The sequence below is a fragment of the Suncus etruscus genome, chromosome 15, assembly GCF_024139225.1.
Source record: "Suncus etruscus isolate mSunEtr1 chromosome 15, mSunEtr1.pri.cur, whole genome shotgun sequence".
Lineage (NCBI taxonomy): Eukaryota > Metazoa > Chordata > Mammalia > Eulipotyphla > Soricidae > Suncus > Suncus etruscus.
Genome location: NC_064862.1, coordinates 92,559,151 through 92,578,339, shown reverse-complemented (window position 1 = coordinate 92,578,339; position 19,189 = coordinate 92,559,151). Strand labels below are relative to the sequence as shown.

The window sequence follows — 19,189 nt, the reverse complement described above, 5'->3', positions numbered from 1 at the left end:
TACGGGGTGTCCACTGTGCTATCTATTGCTCCAGTCTCATACTCGTTTATTTTTACATAAGGAATTGAACCTGGGGCTGAAGCGGCAGTAGAGTCCGTAGGGTGCTTGCCTTGCACTTAAGAAACTTGAGTTTGGGGCCAGAATGATAGCACAGCGGTAGGGCGTTTGTTTGCCTTGAGTACAGCTAACCCAGGATGGACCCAGGTTCGATTCTCTACATCCCATATGGTCCCCCCTCGAGCCTGTCAGGGGCAATTTCTGAGAGCAGAGCCAGGAGTAACCCCTGAGCGCTGCCGAGTGTGATCCGAAAACCCCCCAAAAAAAGAAACGAGATTGATCCCTTGTACCCTCCAGGCCCAGAGTCAGGTGCACAATGTCCAGAGTGAAATCCTGGGAGCTGGAGCAGTAGCATAAAGGGGAGGGCAAAAAGAGCTCTGAGCACAGAGCCAAGAGTCAGCCCTGAGCACCAGTTCACTGGACCGCCCAGTTAGTGTTGGCAAACCGGCCCCGCCTTCCTTCCTTCCTGCCCTGCTGAACTGGGCCCTGGCCTCACCTCCGCCCTCATGAGCCCCCATCTCGCAGGCTCCCTCCTGGCCGTGCAGTTCGTCCACGCCGTGGTGAACCGCATCGTGCCCACGTCCAATGGCTTCATCGCGCCCAGCAGACACGGCCGCCTGGTCCGCCTTCGCTTCCAGTGCCCGGCCGCCCGCGTGGCGCAGGACCCGCTCAGGAACTTCAAGAAGGCCGCGTGGAAAGTCAAGTGGAGGCAGCGGGAGGAGCTGGCGGCTGGTGAGGGTGGCTCGCAGGACGCTGAGGGCCCCAAGGACACCGAGACCAAGGGCCACCGTCGCTCCCAGGTCTGCCTGCTGCTGTGAGGGGCCACGGGAGGCCAGTTTCTCTGCCTCTGAGCTCCCCCAAAAAAGTCATCTTAGAGGGTCCCAGCTGCCCAGGGTGGACATCCTGCAGTCTGTCCAGCTCCTTCTTTAACGACTTCCCAGGACATAGCAGAGCCCAAGAGAAAAAAAACATCATGGTTAGAACCCTGACCTCTGGGCTTTGGTTACTGCAGACAGCTCTCAGGGGGCCATGGAGGGCTCTGGAGAAACCAGCTGCCATGGCTGCCACGTGGTCGGGTCCAGTGCTACCTACCGTATGGTGTGTCCCTCCCACTGCCCCCTAGAACATGGCTGCCCTGGCCAGAGCCGCTAACCCACTCTAGGAAAGACGTTTGTTTGCACTAATAAAGCACTTCTCTGAGCCCAGATACTGCCATTGTCTTCTGTGTCCGGGTTAGCAACAGCAGCAGCAGCAGGGCCCGGGACATCCCCAGCAGCATAGTTGAGGTGGGTGGGGGGTCCTAGTCACCCTCCCCAGTGACTCATTCCCAGCCTCTCTGGAGGGGCCCAGTGCCGAGGCTGATCCCCACGACCCAACAATGTCAGGGGCCCCCCAGGACAGGCCCTGAAGCTGCTCAGGGCTCTAAGCCATGGGAGGTCGTGGAACCAGAGGTGCAGTTGATTGGGCACATGTCGCCAGGAAAACAGCATCGCCCTCGCAGAAGGCAGCGGCGAGTGCACATCCTCCAGTTTGTCAAAGTTGGTCCAAATTGTGGCCGGAGGGAGAGCACAGCGGGGAGGGCGTTTGCCTTGAACACAGCTGACTGGGTTTGGGTTCAGCCCTCAGCATCCTGTAGGGTCCCCTGAGCACCGCCAGGAGTGATATCTGAACACAGAGCACTGGGGAACCCCTGAGTGCTGCTGGGTGTGGACTCTTACACACACACACACACACACACACACGATGTAGAAGGACAGAGCTGAGCAGAGCCCTGGATGGGCAGAGAAGGCACTGGAAGGACAGAGGGACAGATGGATGAAAGCCTGGTCAGCCCGAAGCAAGCTTCATGAGTGGCTTAAGAGTGAAGAGCAGGGAGAGCTCAGTGACCCCCAGGGAGGTACAGCACCTTCCACTGGCAGGAACACGGGGGCCCACTGGGTGGGGGTCCCAGGGACCAGGAGGGAGCTCTGGCATAGCCCCCTCCACAGCCAGTCTCCCCAGGAGGGCTGGGCTGAAGCTTGTGGCTTGAAAACGCAGCTATGGGGGACAAATGACCTGCAGGAGCCCAGTCAGCTAGCTGTGGGGTGCTCAGGAGGGGGACAGGGCTGGCCACATCCCCCCCCCCCCAGGCTGCTGTGTGCTCCCTGGGGCTGAGGGCTGAGAGGAGAGAGACACTGCCCTACCCGGGAGCCTGCAGGGGGGACCCTGTGGGGGGCACGGGGGGGGGGAACAGCAGCCTTTCGTTGCCTGAGCGGCTCCAGCAGAAACATCTTGGCCTGCCGGTGAAGGGAGGCCCTTTCTGGGCCGCGGGCCAGGGCTGCCCACTCCCACGCCGGCCACGGTCCCTCCCATCCCCAAGTTCCGCCAGCATAGAAAGGCCTCGGCCCTGCCCCCTTCCGGGCTCCCTGCCAGCCTTTCCCGGGAGCACGGGGAGCAGGAGCCTTCAGAGCACAGGGGCCAAGTTTGTTCATTCTTCCTTTCTTAGTTTCATTTCTTAGTTTCAATTTCTTTCCTTCCTTCCTTCCTTCCTTCCTTCCTTCCTTCCTTCCTTCCTTCCTTCCTTCCTTCCTTCCTTCCTTCCTTCTTTCCTTTCTTCTTTCTTTTTCTTTGTTTTTTTTTCCTTTTTATTTCCTCTATTTCCTTTTTCTTCTTTCCTTTTTTCTTCCTCCTATCTTTTTTCTTCTTTCCTTTTATTTATTTCCCTCTCTCCCTCCCTCCCTCCCTCCCTCCCTCCCTCCCTCCCTCCCTCCCTCCCTTCCTTCCTTCGTGTTCTGACCCACTAGCCCTCTAAATTAAAACTAAAAAATATTTGGGGAATGGCGGAGAGAAAGCACTGAATTAAGGCACTTGTCTTGCAAGCAGTGAATCATGCTTAGATGCTTGACATCACATAAAGTCGATGATATCTAAGCAAGAGCCCCTGAGCACCATCGGTGTGTAGTCCAAACACACAGACACACACACACACACACACACACACACACACACACACACACACACACACACACACACACACACACACGGCCTGAGAGATAGCACTGCAGGGAGGGCGTTTGCCTAGGATGGATCGACCCGGGTTGGATCTCTGGCATCCCTTAGGGTCCCCCCGAACACAGTCAGGAGTGATTTCTGAGCTCAGAGCCGAGAGTAACCTCCGAGGGCCGCTAAGTGTGGGCCGCCCCCCAAAAAAGCCAACCAACAAAACCCCCAAAGAGTCTCCGGGCTCCGGGCAGGCTCTGGGTAACCCGGAACTCTGTCAATTTCACGCTCGTCAATTTTAGGGTCGTCAATTTCAGGCTCGGCCTTGTCGGTTTCACCCGGGGGCTGTCAGTTTCGCTGTCAGTTTCACGCCAGGCCCCGCCCCCGACGCCCCAGCCCCGCCTCGGGGCGGGACCGCGCAGGCGCACCAGGCCACCGGGCGGGGGCGGGGCGGCTCCGGGTCCAACATGGCGCAGGCGGGCGGCGGCGCCGGGGGTCGCGGGCTCGGTGGGGCCCGCTGGGGGCGTCCGGGCTCGGCCGCGCACGAGAAGCTGCCGGTGCACGTGAGTGGAGGCCGCGTCCGGCACGGGGGCCCCGGTGCCCGGAGGACCCTCCCCAGGGCTTGCCCCCCTGGGCCTGGCTCGCAGGCGCCGCCCTTCTCGGGGACCCCCTGGCCCCTTCCCCGGGGCACCCCACGCACCCCGATCACTCCCCTCCGCGGCCCCCGGGATCCCCGGGATCCCCGGCCCTCCAGCCCCGACTTGGGGAAGGCCCGATTCCTTTCTCCCCAGAAGCCCCCATCTCCTCCCCTCCACGCCCCTCACCACTCAGCCCAGCCCCTGCCCGCTCCCCGCTGAGACCCCCGGTTCCCCGGCTCCTCCCTGCCAACGCGCCCCCAAACCCCTGATCACATTCTCTCCCGCGATCCCCAGATCCCTCCTGCTCACCCCCCTCACCTTACCTGGCCTGGACCTTTCCCCACCAGAGCACAGAAATCTCAGTTCCTTCCCTTCCAGGGATGGGCCTCGGTGTGGGGGGGGTCCCCATCGCTTTCCTCACCGGGGATCCTACCGCCCTCTGGCCCCTCCCCTCTGCCCCTTCCAGGCCCCTGCATGACTTCCCTCCCACAGGGACACTTGAGTGCCCTGCAGACACCACCCCCCACCTACCTACTCACTGGAACCCTCCCATGCCCCTAGGTGGAGGATGCTCTCACCTACCTCGACCAGGTGAAGATCCGCTTTGGCAGTGACCCAGCCACCTACAACGGCTTCTTGGAAATCATGAAGGAGTTTAAGAGCCAGAGGTACTCACGGAGGGGGGAGAGGAGTGCGATGTGGGGGACAGACAGACAGATTGATTCCCCATGAGGCCGGCATGGCCCTGAGGTTTCACTGAGTCTTACCCACCAGGAAATCTCAAGTCAGCTCTGTTCTGTCCAAACTATTAAGATCCCAGCCCTGCTGAGGGATGGCGTTGGTGCCTTCCACCTCAGATCTTGTCCCCAAAGTGGGTGCTTCACCGAGTTCAGGCATGCCTGGGAGAAGTGAAATAAGTGCTCAGTATGAAGGAGCTGACATACGGGGTGTGAGGCCAGTGTGTGAATTTACATACATATGTATACATACCCACAGAGCATGTGTCCTCACACACATACATCCACGCTCCCAGCCACACACATGAGTTCACATCAACACATAGACACTTGCATGCATGTTACACCGGAGCACATGTACGCACAAGCTCGGACACACATGTGCAGACATGTGCTTGCCCATGCAGTCCTGTGTGCCCTGGGAAGGGGGCCGGTGGCAAGTGTCTCTTTTCAACTGCTCCCCCCTCACCACCACCAGCACTGTGGACACCCACCCACGGGTGATTCTCTTTGCAGCATCGACACCCCTGGGGTCATCCGCCGTGTGTCCCAGCTCTTCCACGAGCACCCGGACCTCATTGTGGGCTTCAACGCTTTCCTCCCGCTCGGCTACAGGATCGACATCCCCAAGAATGGGAAGCTGAACATTCAGTCCCCTCTGGCGAGCCAGGTGTGCTGCAGGATGAGGGTGGGCGGGCAGGAGAATGGTCTGGGGGGCGTTTGCTTTGGTCACTCTCCACCCAGATGCGATCCTGGCATCCTGTGGGGTCCAACAAGCACTACCAAGAATGACCCCTAAGTGCTGCCTGCTATGGCCCCAAAACAAAACAAACAAACAAACAAACAAAAAAAGAACCTCTGTGTGGTGGGGCAGGCTGGAAGGATTGTGGTCAGGGACTAGGGCAGCGTTTTTCAACCACTGTGCTATGGCACACTAGGGTGCTGTGAGATACTGTCTGGTGTCCTGCGAGAAAAATTTCAATTTCATTCGTAACATGCGACTTCAGCTCACAAATAGACCAATCGTTAGATTATTTCATAATAAAGTAATTATAAAATACTTTCTTTGTGTTTATTTGATTCCTATTCAAGAGAATTACTTTATACATTATAATAAATATAAGCACAGAGTTAAATTTTTTTTTTAACATTTTCAGTTTTGTTTCGGTTTTTGGTTTTTGGGTCACATCCGGCAGTGCTCAGGGGTTCCTCCTAGTTCTACGCTCAGAAATCACTCCTGACAGGCTCCGGGGACTATATGGGATGCCAGGATTCAAACCACACCATCCTTCTGCATGCAAGGCAAATGCCCTACCTCCATGCTATCTCTCTGGCCCCATTTTCTTTTTTTAACATTTTCTAATGGTGATGTGCCTCGTGATTGTTTTTTCATGAAAAGTGTGCCTTTGCACAAAAAGGTTGAAAAACACTGGGCTAGGGGACCCTGCAGGTCTTGGTTTTCTTTTCTTGTTGTTTTGTCTTTTGTGTGTGTCACCCCAGCAGTGCTCAGGGGTTACTCCTGGCTCTATGCTCAGGAATCTCCCCTGGCAGGCTCGGGGGACAATATGGGATGCCGGGATTTCAACCACTGTCCTTATACATGCAAGGCAAATGCCCTACCTCCGTGCTATCTCTTCGGCCCCATCCCTGCTAATCTTGAGTCTTTGCAAGGCCAAGTATGGTCTGGGCATGACTGGGGGGCTAGTCTAAGGGGCAGAGCTTATGTGAGGGTGGGGCTTAATAGGGGTGGGAAAATGTGTGGGACATCATCAGTGATTGGCCCAGATGGTCAGTGGGCGGAGTATTTGCAGTGATTGGATGCAGGGGTGGGGCCTGTTTGAGGGGCAGGACCCTGAAAGGGGCCTCAGCAGTGGCTAGCTCGAGGGATGGGCCATGGGTGAAGCATCTGAATAGTTGAGGGTGGGGCGATGACTAGCTGATCAGTTCAGGGTAGTGGGCCTGGCCCCCAGCCAGAGAGTTCTAAGTCCTCTGTTTGACTCAGGAGGGGCCACACCACCATGGGGACGTGGCTGAGGGCCTCCGGCAGCCCATGCCCTGCAAGGAGGACAAGACGCAGGCCCCGCTGGAGGCCGACTCGGTGGAGTTCAACAATGCCATCAGCTACGTGAACAAGATCAAAACCCGCTTCCTGGACCATCCCGAGATCTACAGAGCCTTCCTGGAGATCCTGCACACGTACCAGGTGGGCCATGGGCTGGGCACACCTCGGGGTGCCAGGACCCAGGTAGGGGTCCGGGTACAGGGGAGGGATTGAAGGGAGTTCCACTAAAGTGGGAGAGTTCTGGGGCCACAGAGTCAGGGCGGACAGTGGCTGGGGTATAGCATGTTTCTATGTATGTGTGTGTGTGTGTGTGTGTGTGTGTGTGTGTGTATCTGTATGTGGAGTGAGGTGTGGTGTTTGAATGTTGTGTGCGGTAGGTGGATTTTTGTGTGTGTGATAGGCACGTGTCTGTGTGCGTGTTTAGGAGAGAGTCGTTGTGTCCTTGTTTGTGCCTGGTGTCACCCTTCCCCTTCCCCACTTTTCCCGGGGTTGCCCCCTTTGATGGTTGCTCATGCTGAAGGCTAAAGGAATTGGTGGGTGTTGGGGCCTTATTTTATCCAAGGTCAGGTTTCTAGGCACCGGGCCTCTGATGGTGAGCGAGATCCTGGCTTGGGGGAGGGCCCGGGACCGTGTGTCCACCCCACATGGGTCCGTGCACTGACTGCTCCTGGGTGCCTGGCCCCGCAGAAGGAGCAGCTGAGCGCGCGTGGCCGGGCGCTGCGGGGCATGTCGGAGGAGGAGGTGTTTGCCGAGGTGGCCAGTCTTTTCCGCGGCCAGGAGGACCTGCTCTCCGAGTTTGGACAGTTCCTGCCCGAAGCCAAGCGTTCCCTGGTGAGGTCCCCCACGCCCCATAGCCCAGCTCGGACCAGGAGTGCCCTGCCCCACCTCTCCCACACCCCCGATGCTGACGGGCCCCCTCTACGTGCCCTCAGTTCACAGGAAATGGGCCATGTGAGGTGAACAGCGGCCCCAAGAGCGAACAGGACCGGGGCCTGGAGCAGAGCAAGAAGCGCTCGCGGCCCTCCCTGCTGCGCCCGGTGTCTGCACCTGCCAAGGTACCCCACTGAGCAGCCGGGGTGCTTGCACTCCTCTGTACCCTGTTCCCCTCCTGGCTTCCCCCTGGTTCACCTGCGCAGGGCCCAGGAGCAGGCAGACAGGACAACCCTTTGTCCTGCTGGGCCACTTGGGGCTCATCTCCAACTGGGACCCAATGGGGGCCGGGCATGTGTGGGTCACAGGCCCTGTAAGACCACTAGGCAGGATAGGTGGGTGGGGCGGCTCAGAGTTGTGCAAGACCCCCCTCACGTGGCCTCCCCCCACAGAAGAAGATGAAACTCAGGGGCACCAGGGACCTGTCGGTGGCAGCCGTGGGCAAGTACGGCACCTTGCAGGAATTCTCCTTCTTCGACAAGGTGGGGGGCTGCTGCAGCTGGGTGGGACACAGAGGTCCTCTAGGAAGGCCTGGGGCAGGCCTAGTGGCTGACCAGGGGCGGGGCTTTGGTGGGAGGAGCCAGGGCTTGTGGTGGGTGGAGTCTGCGGCAGGGCTCGAGGGTAGGCTAGGTTACTTGCAGTGGGAGGGACCAGCCTCGGTGGAGTGAGGGGAGGTGCTTATGGTGAGAGGAGCAAAGTGGAGCTTGGCTTAGATTTGGGTCTGGGGTCTGCAGCCTTTAAGACATAAAGAGCAGGGGCCGGGCGGTGGCGCTAAAGGTAAGGTGCCTGCCTTGCCTGCGCTAGCCTTGGACGGACCGTGGTTCGATCCCCCGGCGTCCCATATGGTCCCCCAAGCCAGGAGCAACTTCTGAGCGCATAGCCAGGAGTAACCCCTGAGCGTCACAGGGTGTGGCCCAAAAACCAAAAAAAAAAAAAAAAAAAAGACATAAAGAGCCTGGGGCCGGAGAGATAGCATGGAGGTAGTGTGTTTGCCTTGCATGTACAAGGACGGTGGTTTGAATCCCGGCATCCCATATGGTCTCCCGAGCCTGCCAGGAGAAACCCCTGAGCGCTGCTGGGTGTGACTCCCCCCCCCCCCAAAAAAAAAGACATAAAGAGCCTCTTGGACTCCTTTCCCAAGGGAAAGAAAAACTGAGAGCTGCGAAACCATTGCCACATTTAAATCAAATATAGCACTGCATACATGGTTTCATATCTTAATGCTATTTACAGGATCATGCAGCCACTTAACATAAAATATATTTGCAAATTAATAGCCAATTAAAATATTTAAGTGAGGGGCCGAGCAGTGGCAGAAGCTGTAGGGCGTTTGCCTTGCACACGCTAACCCAAGATGACCCCCCATAGTCCCATATGGTCCCCAAGCCAGGAGCAATCGATTTCTGAGCACACAGCCAGTCTATAAGCCCTGATATCTGATGTCGAAAGAGCGACTCCTGACTTGCGTGGAGCTTGTGGCAGGGACTTGTGATGGGCGGGGCCAGGTGTTATGGGTGGAGTCAGGCCTGGTGCATGATGGGTAGAGCCTGGGCAGGGCTTGTGGTGGGCAGGTTGGGGGCGTGTCTTGGGCCCAGGGAAGGGAGGTAAGTGATGGGCGTGGCCTGTTGTGGGCGGAGCTAACCGATTCCTGATGGGCGTGGTCTTGCCATGCTCCACCCCCAGGTACGCAGGGTGCTGAAGAGCCAGGAAGTCTATGAGAATTTCCTACGATGCATCGCGCTCTTCAACCAGGAGCTGGTGTCGGGCTCGGAGCTCCTGCAGCTGGTCAGCCCGTTTCTGGGGTGAGCGGTCCTCCAGTGTCCCCCCTTCCCTCCCCCGCAGGGCCTGGAAGCCTGCATCTGCCGAGCCCCTTTGCATCCCTCGATGCCCCCCAGAGTCCCCCCACCTCCAGCTGCAGGCAGATAGATGAGCTTCCTCTCGCATCTCCCCCCCCCCCCCCCCATCTTCCAATCCTGGGTCATTCACTTGCCTCCTCTCCTGCCATCTCCTCCTGAAGGAAATTTCCAGAACTCTTCGCGCAGTTCAAGTCCTTCCTGGGGGTGAAGGAGCTGTCCTTCGCCCCGGCCCTGAGCGACAGGTCCGGGGACGCCATGAGCCGGGAGGTGGACTACGCGTCCTGCAAGCGCATCGGCTCCAGCTACCGGGCGCTGCCCAAAACCTACCAGCAGCCGCGCTGCAGCGGGAGGACGGCCATCTGCAAGGAGGTAGCGCCCGCGGGCCACCGGGGCTGGAGACGGGCGGAAGGACGGTCCAGGGACCATGGCGCTGCCTCCCTCCCGCAGGTGCTCAACGACACGTGGGTGTCTTTCCCGTCCTGGTCCGAGGACTCCACCTTCGTCAGCTCCAAGAAGACGCCTTACGAGGAGCAGCTGCACCGCTGTGAGGACGAGCGCTTCGAGGTGGGGTCCTGGAGCTGCAAGGGCAGTTCCCGGGGTCCCCGAGTCCAGCATAGTCCAGGCCGAGAAGCTCCCCAGAACCATTGTCCTTTCAGTAATGAGCATGCATGTTGCTTCTCCTTTGTGGGAGGGGCGGTATGGGCATGCCTGGCGCTGCTTTGGTGTTTCTCCTTATTCTGCACTCAGGAATTATTCCTGCTGGCTCATGTGGGATGCCAGGGATTGATGCCTGGTCACTCGCAGGCAAGGCATGCTATTGCTTTGGCCCCGGCTTTACCTACTGGAGTTGACTTGATTTTTTTTTTTTTTTTTAATTTATAGCTTTTTCTTTTTCTTTTGGTTTTGGGCCACACCCAGTGACATTCAGGAATTACTCCTGGCTATGTGCTCAGAAATCGCTCTTGGCTTGGGGAACCACATGGGATGCCAGAGATCGAATCGAGGTCCCTCTTAGGCTAACGCGGGCAAGGCAGACACCTTACCGCTTGTGCCACTGCTCCCCCCCCCCCCTTTTTTGTTTCTTCGGCCACACCGGTTTGATGCTCAGTGGTTACTCCTGGCTAAGTACTCAGAAATTGCCCCTGGCTAGGGGGGACCATATGGGACGCCGGGGGATCAAACCACAGTCCTTCCTTGGCTAGCGCTTGCAAGGCAGACACCTTACCTCTAGCGCCACCTTGCTGGCCTGAGTTGACTTAATTTTCTTTTTTTTTTTTTTTTTTTTTTTTGGTTTTTGGGGCACACCCGGCGATGCTCAGGGGTTACTCCTGGCTCTATGCTCAGAAATCGCTCCTGGCAGGCACAGGGGACCATATGGGACACCGGGATTCGAACCAACCACCTTAGGTCCTGGATCGACTGCTTGCAAGGCAAACACCTCTGTGCTATCTCTCCAGGCCCTTTTTTTTTTTTCTTGTTTTTTTTTTTGGCCATACCTGTTAATGCTCAGGGGTTACTGCTGGCTCTGCATTCAGAAATCACTTCTGACTGGTTTGAGGGACCAACCCTCTAAGGATGCTGGAGATTGAAACTGAATCCGTTACATACAGGGCAAATGCCCTTCCCACTGTGCTATCGCTCTGGTCACTGGAATTGATTTTTTTTAATTTTTAAATTTTTTTTGGATACCTGGGGTCACTCGGGTTACTCCTGGCTCTGTGCTCAGAAATTGCTCTTGGCATGCTCGGGGGACCATAAATGACATTGCTGCAGATCAAACCCAGGTTTTTCCTGCGTCAGCAGTGTGCAAGGCAAACTCTCTCCAAGCTTCTGGGGTTATTTTTATTATATTATTATTTTGGCTTGTGGGTTTTGCTCCTGGCAGGCTCGAGGGACCATATGGGATGCTGGGATTTGAACCACGTCCTTTGTTGGTCGGCTGTGTACAAGGCAAAAGCCCTTTTTATTTTTTTTAATTTTTGGGTCACAACAGCAGGTGTTACTCCTGGCACATCACTCAGAAATTACTCCTGGCTGGCTCGGGGACCATATTTGATGCTGGGATTCGAACCACTGTCCTTCTGCATGCAAGGCAAATGCCCTACTTCCATGCTATCTCTCTGGCCCCATGGAGCTGATTTTTTTGTTTGTTTGTTTTTTGTTTTTTTTTGGGTCACACCCGACAGCACTCGGGTTACTTCTGGCTTTATGCTCAGAAATTGCCCCCAGCAGGCTCGGGGGTCTATATGCGATGTCCAGATTCGAACCACTGTCCTTCTGCATAAGGCAAATAGCTCTGCTATCTCTCCGACCTGGAGTTGATTTTTTTTGTTTGGTTTGGTTTGCTCAGGGGTTACTCCTAGCTGTCTGCTCAGAAATAGCTCCGGGCAAACACTGGGACCTTATGGGACACCGGGATTCGAACCAACCACCTTAGGTCCTGGTCGGCTGCTTGCAAGGCAAACACCTTAAGCTGTGCTATCTCTCCGGCCCGGGAGTTGATTTTTGTGTGTGTGTTTTTTTGGGGTCACACCCAGCAGTGCTCAGGGGTTATTCCTGGCTCCAGGCTCAGAAATTACTCCTGGTAGGCACGGGGGACCATATGGGATTCTGGGATTCGAACCGATGATGACCTCCTGCATGAAAGGCAAAGGCCTTACCTCCATGCTATCTCTCCGGCCCCTGATTTTTTTAATTACTGGAATTAGCACAGAACTCACAGCAAATTTGCTTTAGCTCCACCCACCTCATGCCCCGCTCCCTGCCCTCTCTCCGTAGTTAGACGTCGTCCTGGAGACCAACCTGGCCACCATCCGGGTGCTGGAGAGTGTGCAGAAGAAGCTGGCCCGCATGGCACCCGAGGACCAGGAGAAGTTCCGCCTAGACGACTGCCTGGGCGGCACGTCGGAGGTGATCCAGCGCCGGGCCGTGCACCGAATCTACGGTGACAAGGCCCCGGAGATCATCGAGAGCTTGAAGAAGAGCCCCCTCACCGCCGTGCCCGTGGTGCTGAAAAGGTGCCGGGACTGTGCTGCCCTCCCACCCTTTCCTCCCAAACTTGTCCATCCCTGTGCGCCCATGCTCGGGACCTCGTGGGTCTCCCAGCATCCAGCGAGGGGCCGGGGCTGGGGATGTGGGCGGCTGGCTGGGACGCAGTGAAGGGGCAGGGAGCTGGGGTGGGTGATGGGTGCGACCCGGCTGGTCCCAATCACCCCTGCAGGCTGAAGGCCAAGGAGGAGGAGTGGCGGGAGGCGCAGCAGGGCTTCAACAAGATCTGGCGCGAGCAGTACGAGAAGGCCTACCTCAAGTCCCTGGACCACCAGGCCGTGAACTTCAAGCAGAACGACACCAAGGCTCTGCGCTCCAAGAGTCTGCTCAACGAGATAGAGAGCGTCTATGATGAGGTGAGCGGTCCTGGGGCATGGCAGCGGTCAGGCCCTGCCGCCAGTACGCCAAACCCACACGACATGTCCTGCCCCAGCGCTCCAGGCCCTCTGTGACCCGCCACGCGTTGTCCCTGTTGCTCCAGGCCCAGACTCTGAAATACCAGGCTCCTCCCTGGACATGCCAGGCTCTGCCCCTCAAGTGCCAGGCAGGTACCTCAACCAGGCCACACCCCGGTGCATCAGATCACGCCCACATCCCTACCTGTCCCCGATGATTCAGTCACTCACACCCTGATAACAGGGGCCCTGCTCCTCATACCAGGCCCCAACCCTGATGCTCCAAGCCCCACCTCTCATCCCAGGCCCCGCCCACACCACTCCAGTCTGACCCTGATGGTTTGGGCCACGCCCCTCCCGCTAGTTCCTGCCATCTAGTCCCGCCTCTGACATGCCAGGCCCCGCCCATCACAAAGCCACGCCCACACCACACTAGCCTGACCCTGGTGGTCCAAGCCCCACCTCTCATTCCAGGCCCCGCCCACACCACTCCAGTCTGACCCTGATGGTTCAGGCCACGCTCCTCACCAGTTCCTGCCAATCCAACCCTGCCTCTGATATTTCAGGCCACGCCTCTTCACAAGGCCACACCCACATTACTAGCCTGACCCAATGGTCCAGCCCCGCATCTGATAACCCAGGCCACGCCCACACCAGCCACGCCCCTATGCACCAGGCCACGCCCACACCGCTCCGGCACCCTTGACCTCTTACCTGGCCTGCTGGGCCTCGGCCTCGGCCCCGGCCTGGCCCTGCCCTGACCCCGTCCCCGTCCCCCGTCGCCCGCAGCACCAGGAGCAGCACTCGGAGGGCCGCGGCGCCCCGTCCAGCGAGCCGCACCTCATCTTCGTGTACGAGGACCGGCAGATCCTGGAGGACGCGGCGGCGCTGGTCAGCTACTACGTGAAGCGGCAGCCGGCCATCCAGCGCGAGGACCAGGGCACCATCCAGCAGCTGCTGCACCACTTCCTGCCCGGCCTCTTCTTCCCGCAGCAGCCGGACGACGAGCCGCGCGCCAGCCCCCCGCCCGCGGCCGCCGAGCCCCCCGCGGAGCGCAAGAAGCCCGCGCCCGCGCCCACGCCGCCGCCGCCGGGCAGTCCCGCGGGGCCGGGGCCAGTGCCGCCGCCGCCCGACCAGGGGCCCGCGGGCGAGGCCCCGGCCTCCGAGCCGCCGCCCCCGCCGCCGCCGCCCAAGCCCCTGGACGACGTGTACAGCCTCTTCTTCGCCAACAACAACTGGTACTTCTTCCTGCGGCTGCACCAGACGCTGTGCTCGCGGCTCCTCAAGATCTACCGGCAGGCGCAGCGCCAGCTGCTGGAGCACCGCGCCGAGCAGGAGCGCCAGAGCCTGCTGGGCCAGGGCCGGCGCGAGCGGGCCAGCGACCCCGCCACCGAGCTGCGGCTCAAACAGCGCAGTGAGCGCGGGGCCGGGTGGGATGCTGGGGGGCAGGTTCTGGGGCAAGGGGTGTCCAGCTCGGGGTGCCAGGGCGCAGGGTTTGGGGGTACCAGTAACACTGGGTTTTGGGGTATCAGGGTGCAGGGGGCTGGGTATTGGCGCATTATGTCAGAGCATAGTGTTTTGGGGTGCCAGGATGTCAATAGAGCAGGGGTTTGGAGAACCAGGGCTCTGGGTTTTGGGCTACCAGGGTGCGGGAAGCCAGAGCGCAGGGTTTTGGAGTACTTAGGCACAGGATGCCAACAGCGCGGGGTTTGGAGAGCCAGGGGCACAGGATGCCAGAGTGCGGGGATTTGAGGTACCAGGGCACAAGGTTATGGGCACGGGGCCCATCTGCCGGGACCTCCCGCGTGATCCACCCCCGCCCGCCGCGCCAGGTGAGGTGGAGCTGGAGGAATACTACCCGGCCTTCCTGGACATGGTGCGCAGCCTGCTGGACGGCAGCGTGGACCCCGCGCAGTACGAGGACGCACTGCGGGAGATGTTCACCATCCACGCCTACGTGGGCTTCACCATGGACAAGCTGGTGCAGAGCATCGCCCGCCAGGTGAGGACCGCCCGGCCAGGCTGGGCTAAGAGGCTGCTGGCTGCAGACACCGAGGTCGCTCTCCTCGCCCCTCTCCCCTCTCCCCTCCCAGCTCGTGTGTCTCTCTTTCCCCAGATGCATAAGGAATTAGTTGGGTTTCCGAAGGCGCTTCCAGTGCAGGAGGCTGACCCACGTTCAATCCTTGGCATTGCATTCGTTCTCCTATTAGTTTAACTATTGGTCCTATTGGTCTCTACAGAGCCAGGAGTAGACCCTGAATGCTGCTGGATGTGATCCCCAACACCCCCCCCCTAAAAATAGAAGAAATAAGATGTTTCTGATTTTTTGTTTGTTTTGGGGTTACTTCTGCCTCTGCACTCAGGAATTATTACTCTTGTGCCTTGGGGTATCCTATGGGATGTCAGGGATTGAACCTTGGTTGCAATGTGTGTGTGTGTATGTGTTGTTTTGTTTTTACCCGGCGGCGCTCAGGGGTTTCTCCTGGCTGCTCGGGGGATCATATTAGATGTCAGGGTCAGAACCCTGTGTGTGCAAGGCAAAAGCCCCACCACTGTGCTATTGCTATAGCCCTGTTCCAGTCCCTTAAATTGGATTTTAAAGCTGGAATGTATGCCAGGTGTTTGAAAGAGTCCAGGGTTCCCTCACACTGGGTCCAACTTTGGGGGACCTTCTGGGACCTCGTTTCTGATGCTCCGGTTCCTGAGCCGCCTAGAGTGTCCGTGCTTTCTTGCTGGGCGCCTGCACACGACCATGCTGTTGGTCTCACGCATCTGCCCCTGGTAGTCTAGGCTGACCAGCTTCTTCCCTGGTCCCTGCCTTCTCAAGCTCCCTGCCTTGTCCTGGGCCCTGCCGTGCCCATTGGCTGCAGTGAGAGCCGACTCCTGGGACAGGCCCTGGTTGGACTCCCCATTCTGTGCTCCTCCTGCAGCTGCACCACCTTGTGAGCGATGACGTGTGCCTGAAAGTGGTGGAGCTGTTCGTCACCGAGAAGAAGCGGGGCGCAGCCGGCGGGAGTCTGTCCTCACGCTGCGTCCGAGCAGCCCGGGAGACCAGCTACCAGTGGCGGGCCGAGCGCTGCATGGCTGACGAGAACTGCTTCAAGGTGAGCGCTGGATGCCTGGGTGCAGGTTGGGGGCTGGAAGTAGGTTTGTTAGGCACCGGAAGTGTATATGTTGGGGTCAGGAGTGGACGTGATGAGGGCTGGAGGTGGACCTGTTGGGGGCCGGAAGTGGGCCTGTTTGAGATCAGCTGGGCTGGGCAGGTCCTGTAAGTGGGCCCTTCCTGGTCTGGAAGTGGACTGGGCAGGTCCTGGAAGTGGAATGTGCTCTGGTCCTAGAAGTGGGCTCCTTGGGGCCTGGAAGTAGACCAGGTAGGCCCTGGAGGTAGACAAGTTGAGGACCGGAAGTGGGCCCCCAGGACTAAAAGTGGGTCAGCACCACTGCTCTGGGGAAGTCTGGGAGGCGCTTCTGGAATGCACTGAGGCTCACCAAGACCCTCTCCCCCAGGTGATGTTCCTGCAGCGCAAAGGGCAGGTGATTATGACCATTGAGCTGCTGGACACGGAGGAGGCCCAGACCGAAGACCCTGTGGAGGTCCAGGTATGGGGGGAGGGCCCCCACCCATCACCCAGACCATCCTAAGCCTAGTGGGGCAAGATGCAGGGACTTGGATACCCCCAGTCAGTGGGACCGGCCTCCCTGCAAGTCCTGGTGCATCTTTGTCTATCCCCATATCCCCTGCATGGGATTTACATTGCCTTCCCTGCCCCCAGCACCTGGCACGTTATGTGGAACAGTACGTGGGTGCCGATGGAACCTCGGGCACTGCCAGCGAAGGCTTCCTGCTCAAGCCCGTGTTCCTGCAGAGGTGAGCCTAGAGCCCACCGTGGGGCACATGGGGCAGGTCCGAGCCAATCTCTCTGCTGAGTGCACGCTGAGCCTGGCCCCAGCATAGGGAGGGGTTTTCGGGTGCAAACCACTTTGGCTGATAACGAATCATGCAGAAACCTCCAGATGGGGGATCCTGACCCTCTGCACCTTCAGCCATGTTCCTTTTTACCAGGTTGGATGGTCACCCATAGAGGCAGATTCCGGGGGTCTGGGGAGAGTGCGCTGCTGGGTGGACACGGGGAGGAGCATACACACACACAGACTATTTCCTTGCCTCATTAACTCACAGAGGAGTTGGGGGGGGGGTGGGATTGTGTCTATGCTGGCCCGACCCTCTTGCTGCTGGGTGATGCCCCAGCCACACACCCATGTCCCTTTCCTAGGAACCTGAAGAAGTTCCGGCGTTGGCAGTGCGCTCAGGTACGGGCGCTCCGCGGTGAGGCCCGAGGCTCCTGGAAGCGGCTGGTGGGCGTGGAGAGCGCATGCAACGTGGACTGTCGCTTCAAGCTCAGCTCACACAAGATGATGTTCATCGTCAACTCCGAGGACTACATGTACCGCCGGGGCACACTCTGCCGGGCCAAGCAGGTGCCATATGGGAGAGGATTCCAGGAAATTGGGGGGGAATGAATTGCCACAGGGGGGGCGCTGACCCCACACCTCTGCTACCCCACCCCCCAGGTACAGCCCCTGGTTCTGCTGCGTCACCATCGCCACTTCCAGGCCTGGCACGGCCGCTGGCTGCAGCACAACGTGACGGTGGAGGCGGCCAGCCTGGTGCAGGACTGGCTGATGGGCGCTGAGGACCAGGACCTGGTCCCCTGCAAAACACTGTGCGAGACGGCACATGTTCATGGCCTTCCTGTCACTCGTTACCGCGTACAGTACAGCCGCCGGCCCGCCTCACCTTGACCTCACCGGACTCGCCTGGACCTGGCCTGGACACCCATCAGATGCGCCCAAGCCCGGGTTGGGCCGCCTGTGGAGGGGCTGAGGATGGTTCCCCCATCTTGCCCTTTTGCACCTCTTGTGCCAAATCTCCATCAGGGAAACTGGGGGGGGGGCAGTTGCTGCCAGGACTTAGCGCCCCACCCGGCCCTCACTTGGGCCTTCAAAAGGGGCCAGAGGACACCTGGGCGCCGCCCTTAGGCACAGCCAAACGAACGGCGCATGCACGGTTGGTCCACTTTGGGGTGAAGAAGACCCTGTGGTTGGGGTCACCCCCAACGTGTGGGGAGCCTCCGTGCCACGTGTCGAGCCGGTACAGGACAGGGGCTTGGAGGGCCCCAAAGGTTCTTTCTAGGAACACTACCTGTGCACATATTTATTCCTCTTTTTTTTTTTTTGCTTCTTAGTGGTCGCCAGGCCTCTGCTGCTGGGGGCCCGAGGTGCGGCGACCTGGGGGGTAAAGCCCCGTGCGTGGTCCTCAGGAGCCAGAGTTGGACTAGCTGGGGAGCGGAAGGCTGGGGATCCCACAGCAGGCACCCCCTGCATGCTTCTAGGGAGCCTGGTGCGTTGGGGAAGGTTTTCTGTTCTGGCCCTTGCACTCCCTTTGCGCCTGTCTTGAATGTAGTTTTCCATTTCTATTTATTTGCACATTAAAACCGGAACATTAAGTCCTGACCTGGAGCCCCGCTTCCCAATCCAACCACGCCTCTTCCCCTCTGCACCCTGTGTCAGTCCCCAGCTTCCCTGCAGCGCCTTTACCTGGCGGGTTTCAGGAAGTCGTGCTGCCCAGTCTCTGGCTTCTGTGCAAAAGGCCCACAGGACCCCTTCGATGGGACCCCAGTGCCCCCACGGGGTCCAGGCCTCCTGTGGGCTGTGTGTGAGGGTGCTGTCTGCATGTATGATAGGTGTGTGTGATATGATAGTGTGCATGTATGTGTGCTTGTATGAACTGACATGTTTGTGTCGGAGTGCTCTGTTTTTTTTTTTTTGTTATTTGGGCCACACTTGGCACGCTCAGGTTACTCCTGGCTCTATGCTCAGGAATCACACCTAGGGAGGTCAGAGATTGAACCCAAGTCAGCCCTGTGCAAGGCAAATGCCTTCCCCTCTGGTATCGCTCTAACCCCCATTTTGGGGGGGGGTATTTTTGGGCCACGCCCAGTGGTGCTCAGGAGTTACTCCAGGCTCTGTATTCAGAAATTACTCCTGGTGGTATTCGGGGCACCCTATGGGACACTGAGGGCCAAATCTGAGTCAGCCTCATGAGGCAAACATTCTCCCCACAGTGCTGTGGCCCCAGCTCTGTACCTGCGTATGCAGGAATGTGCTTGCATGGCTGCTGTATGTTTGTGTGATGGGTATGTGTGGTTGTAAAGTGGCTGTCACGTGCTTGGACACATGAGTGTTTGTATGAATGTCCGTGAATGCATGACGCATATGTGCGTGTGACTATTTCCCTGCATGCACACACGTTCCCTGACACGCAGGCCTGACTCATCCTCCCAGAGGACCTCCCTCCCCAGCCCGACACTTCCTGCCCTGCTGGCCCGAAATGGTACAGAGGCCACCAAGGTCAAGATCCGGCTCCCAAGTGATGGGAGCCAACTCCCGTGATGGGGGTTGGGTAGGCAGTGAGGTACCCCCAGCC

The 19,189-nt window shown here is 58.7% G+C and overlaps 2 protein-coding genes across 3 annotated transcripts in view; both read left to right on the top strand.

Annotated features, from left to right (window-relative positions):
- Positions 1–1,018, top strand: part of NWD1 (NACHT and WD repeat domain containing 1) — a 31,504-nt gene extending 30,486 nt beyond the window's left edge. The window contains exon 19 of the mRNA XM_049787679.1: positions 583–1,018. Within this exon, the coding sequence (XP_049643636.1) occupies positions 583–875 (293 nt within the window). The 3' untranslated portion in view covers positions 876–1,018. The remainder of the gene's footprint in view (positions 1–582) is intronic.
- Positions 1,019–3,503: 2,485 nt separating this feature from the next.
- On the top strand, positions 3,504–18,216 carry SIN3B (SIN3 transcription regulator family member B). 2 transcript variants are annotated; one of them, XM_049787684.1, is made up of 19 exons: positions 3,504–3,599; positions 4,236–4,342; positions 4,928–5,081; positions 6,414–6,614; positions 7,161–7,304; positions 7,406–7,528; positions 7,796–7,885; positions 9,087–9,205; positions 9,421–9,628; positions 9,707–9,823; positions 12,038–12,276; positions 12,480–12,663; positions 13,492–14,116; positions 14,535–14,704; positions 15,633–15,806; positions 16,210–16,302; positions 16,476–16,570; positions 16,977–17,181; positions 17,275–18,216. In XM_049787684.1, the coding sequence occupies exons 1-19, from the start codon at positions 3,504–3,506 to the stop codon at positions 17,503–17,505; spliced, it is 3,375 nt and encodes a 1,124-aa protein (XP_049643641.1). In that variant the 3' UTR covers positions 17,506–18,216. The 2 variants fall into 2 exon arrangements, with proteins under 2 accessions (XP_049643641.1, XP_049643642.1); XM_049787685.1 differs by having other exon boundaries at positions 3,516–3,599; positions 7,799–7,885.
- The last annotated feature ends 973 nt before the right edge of the window (positions 18,217–19,189 follow it).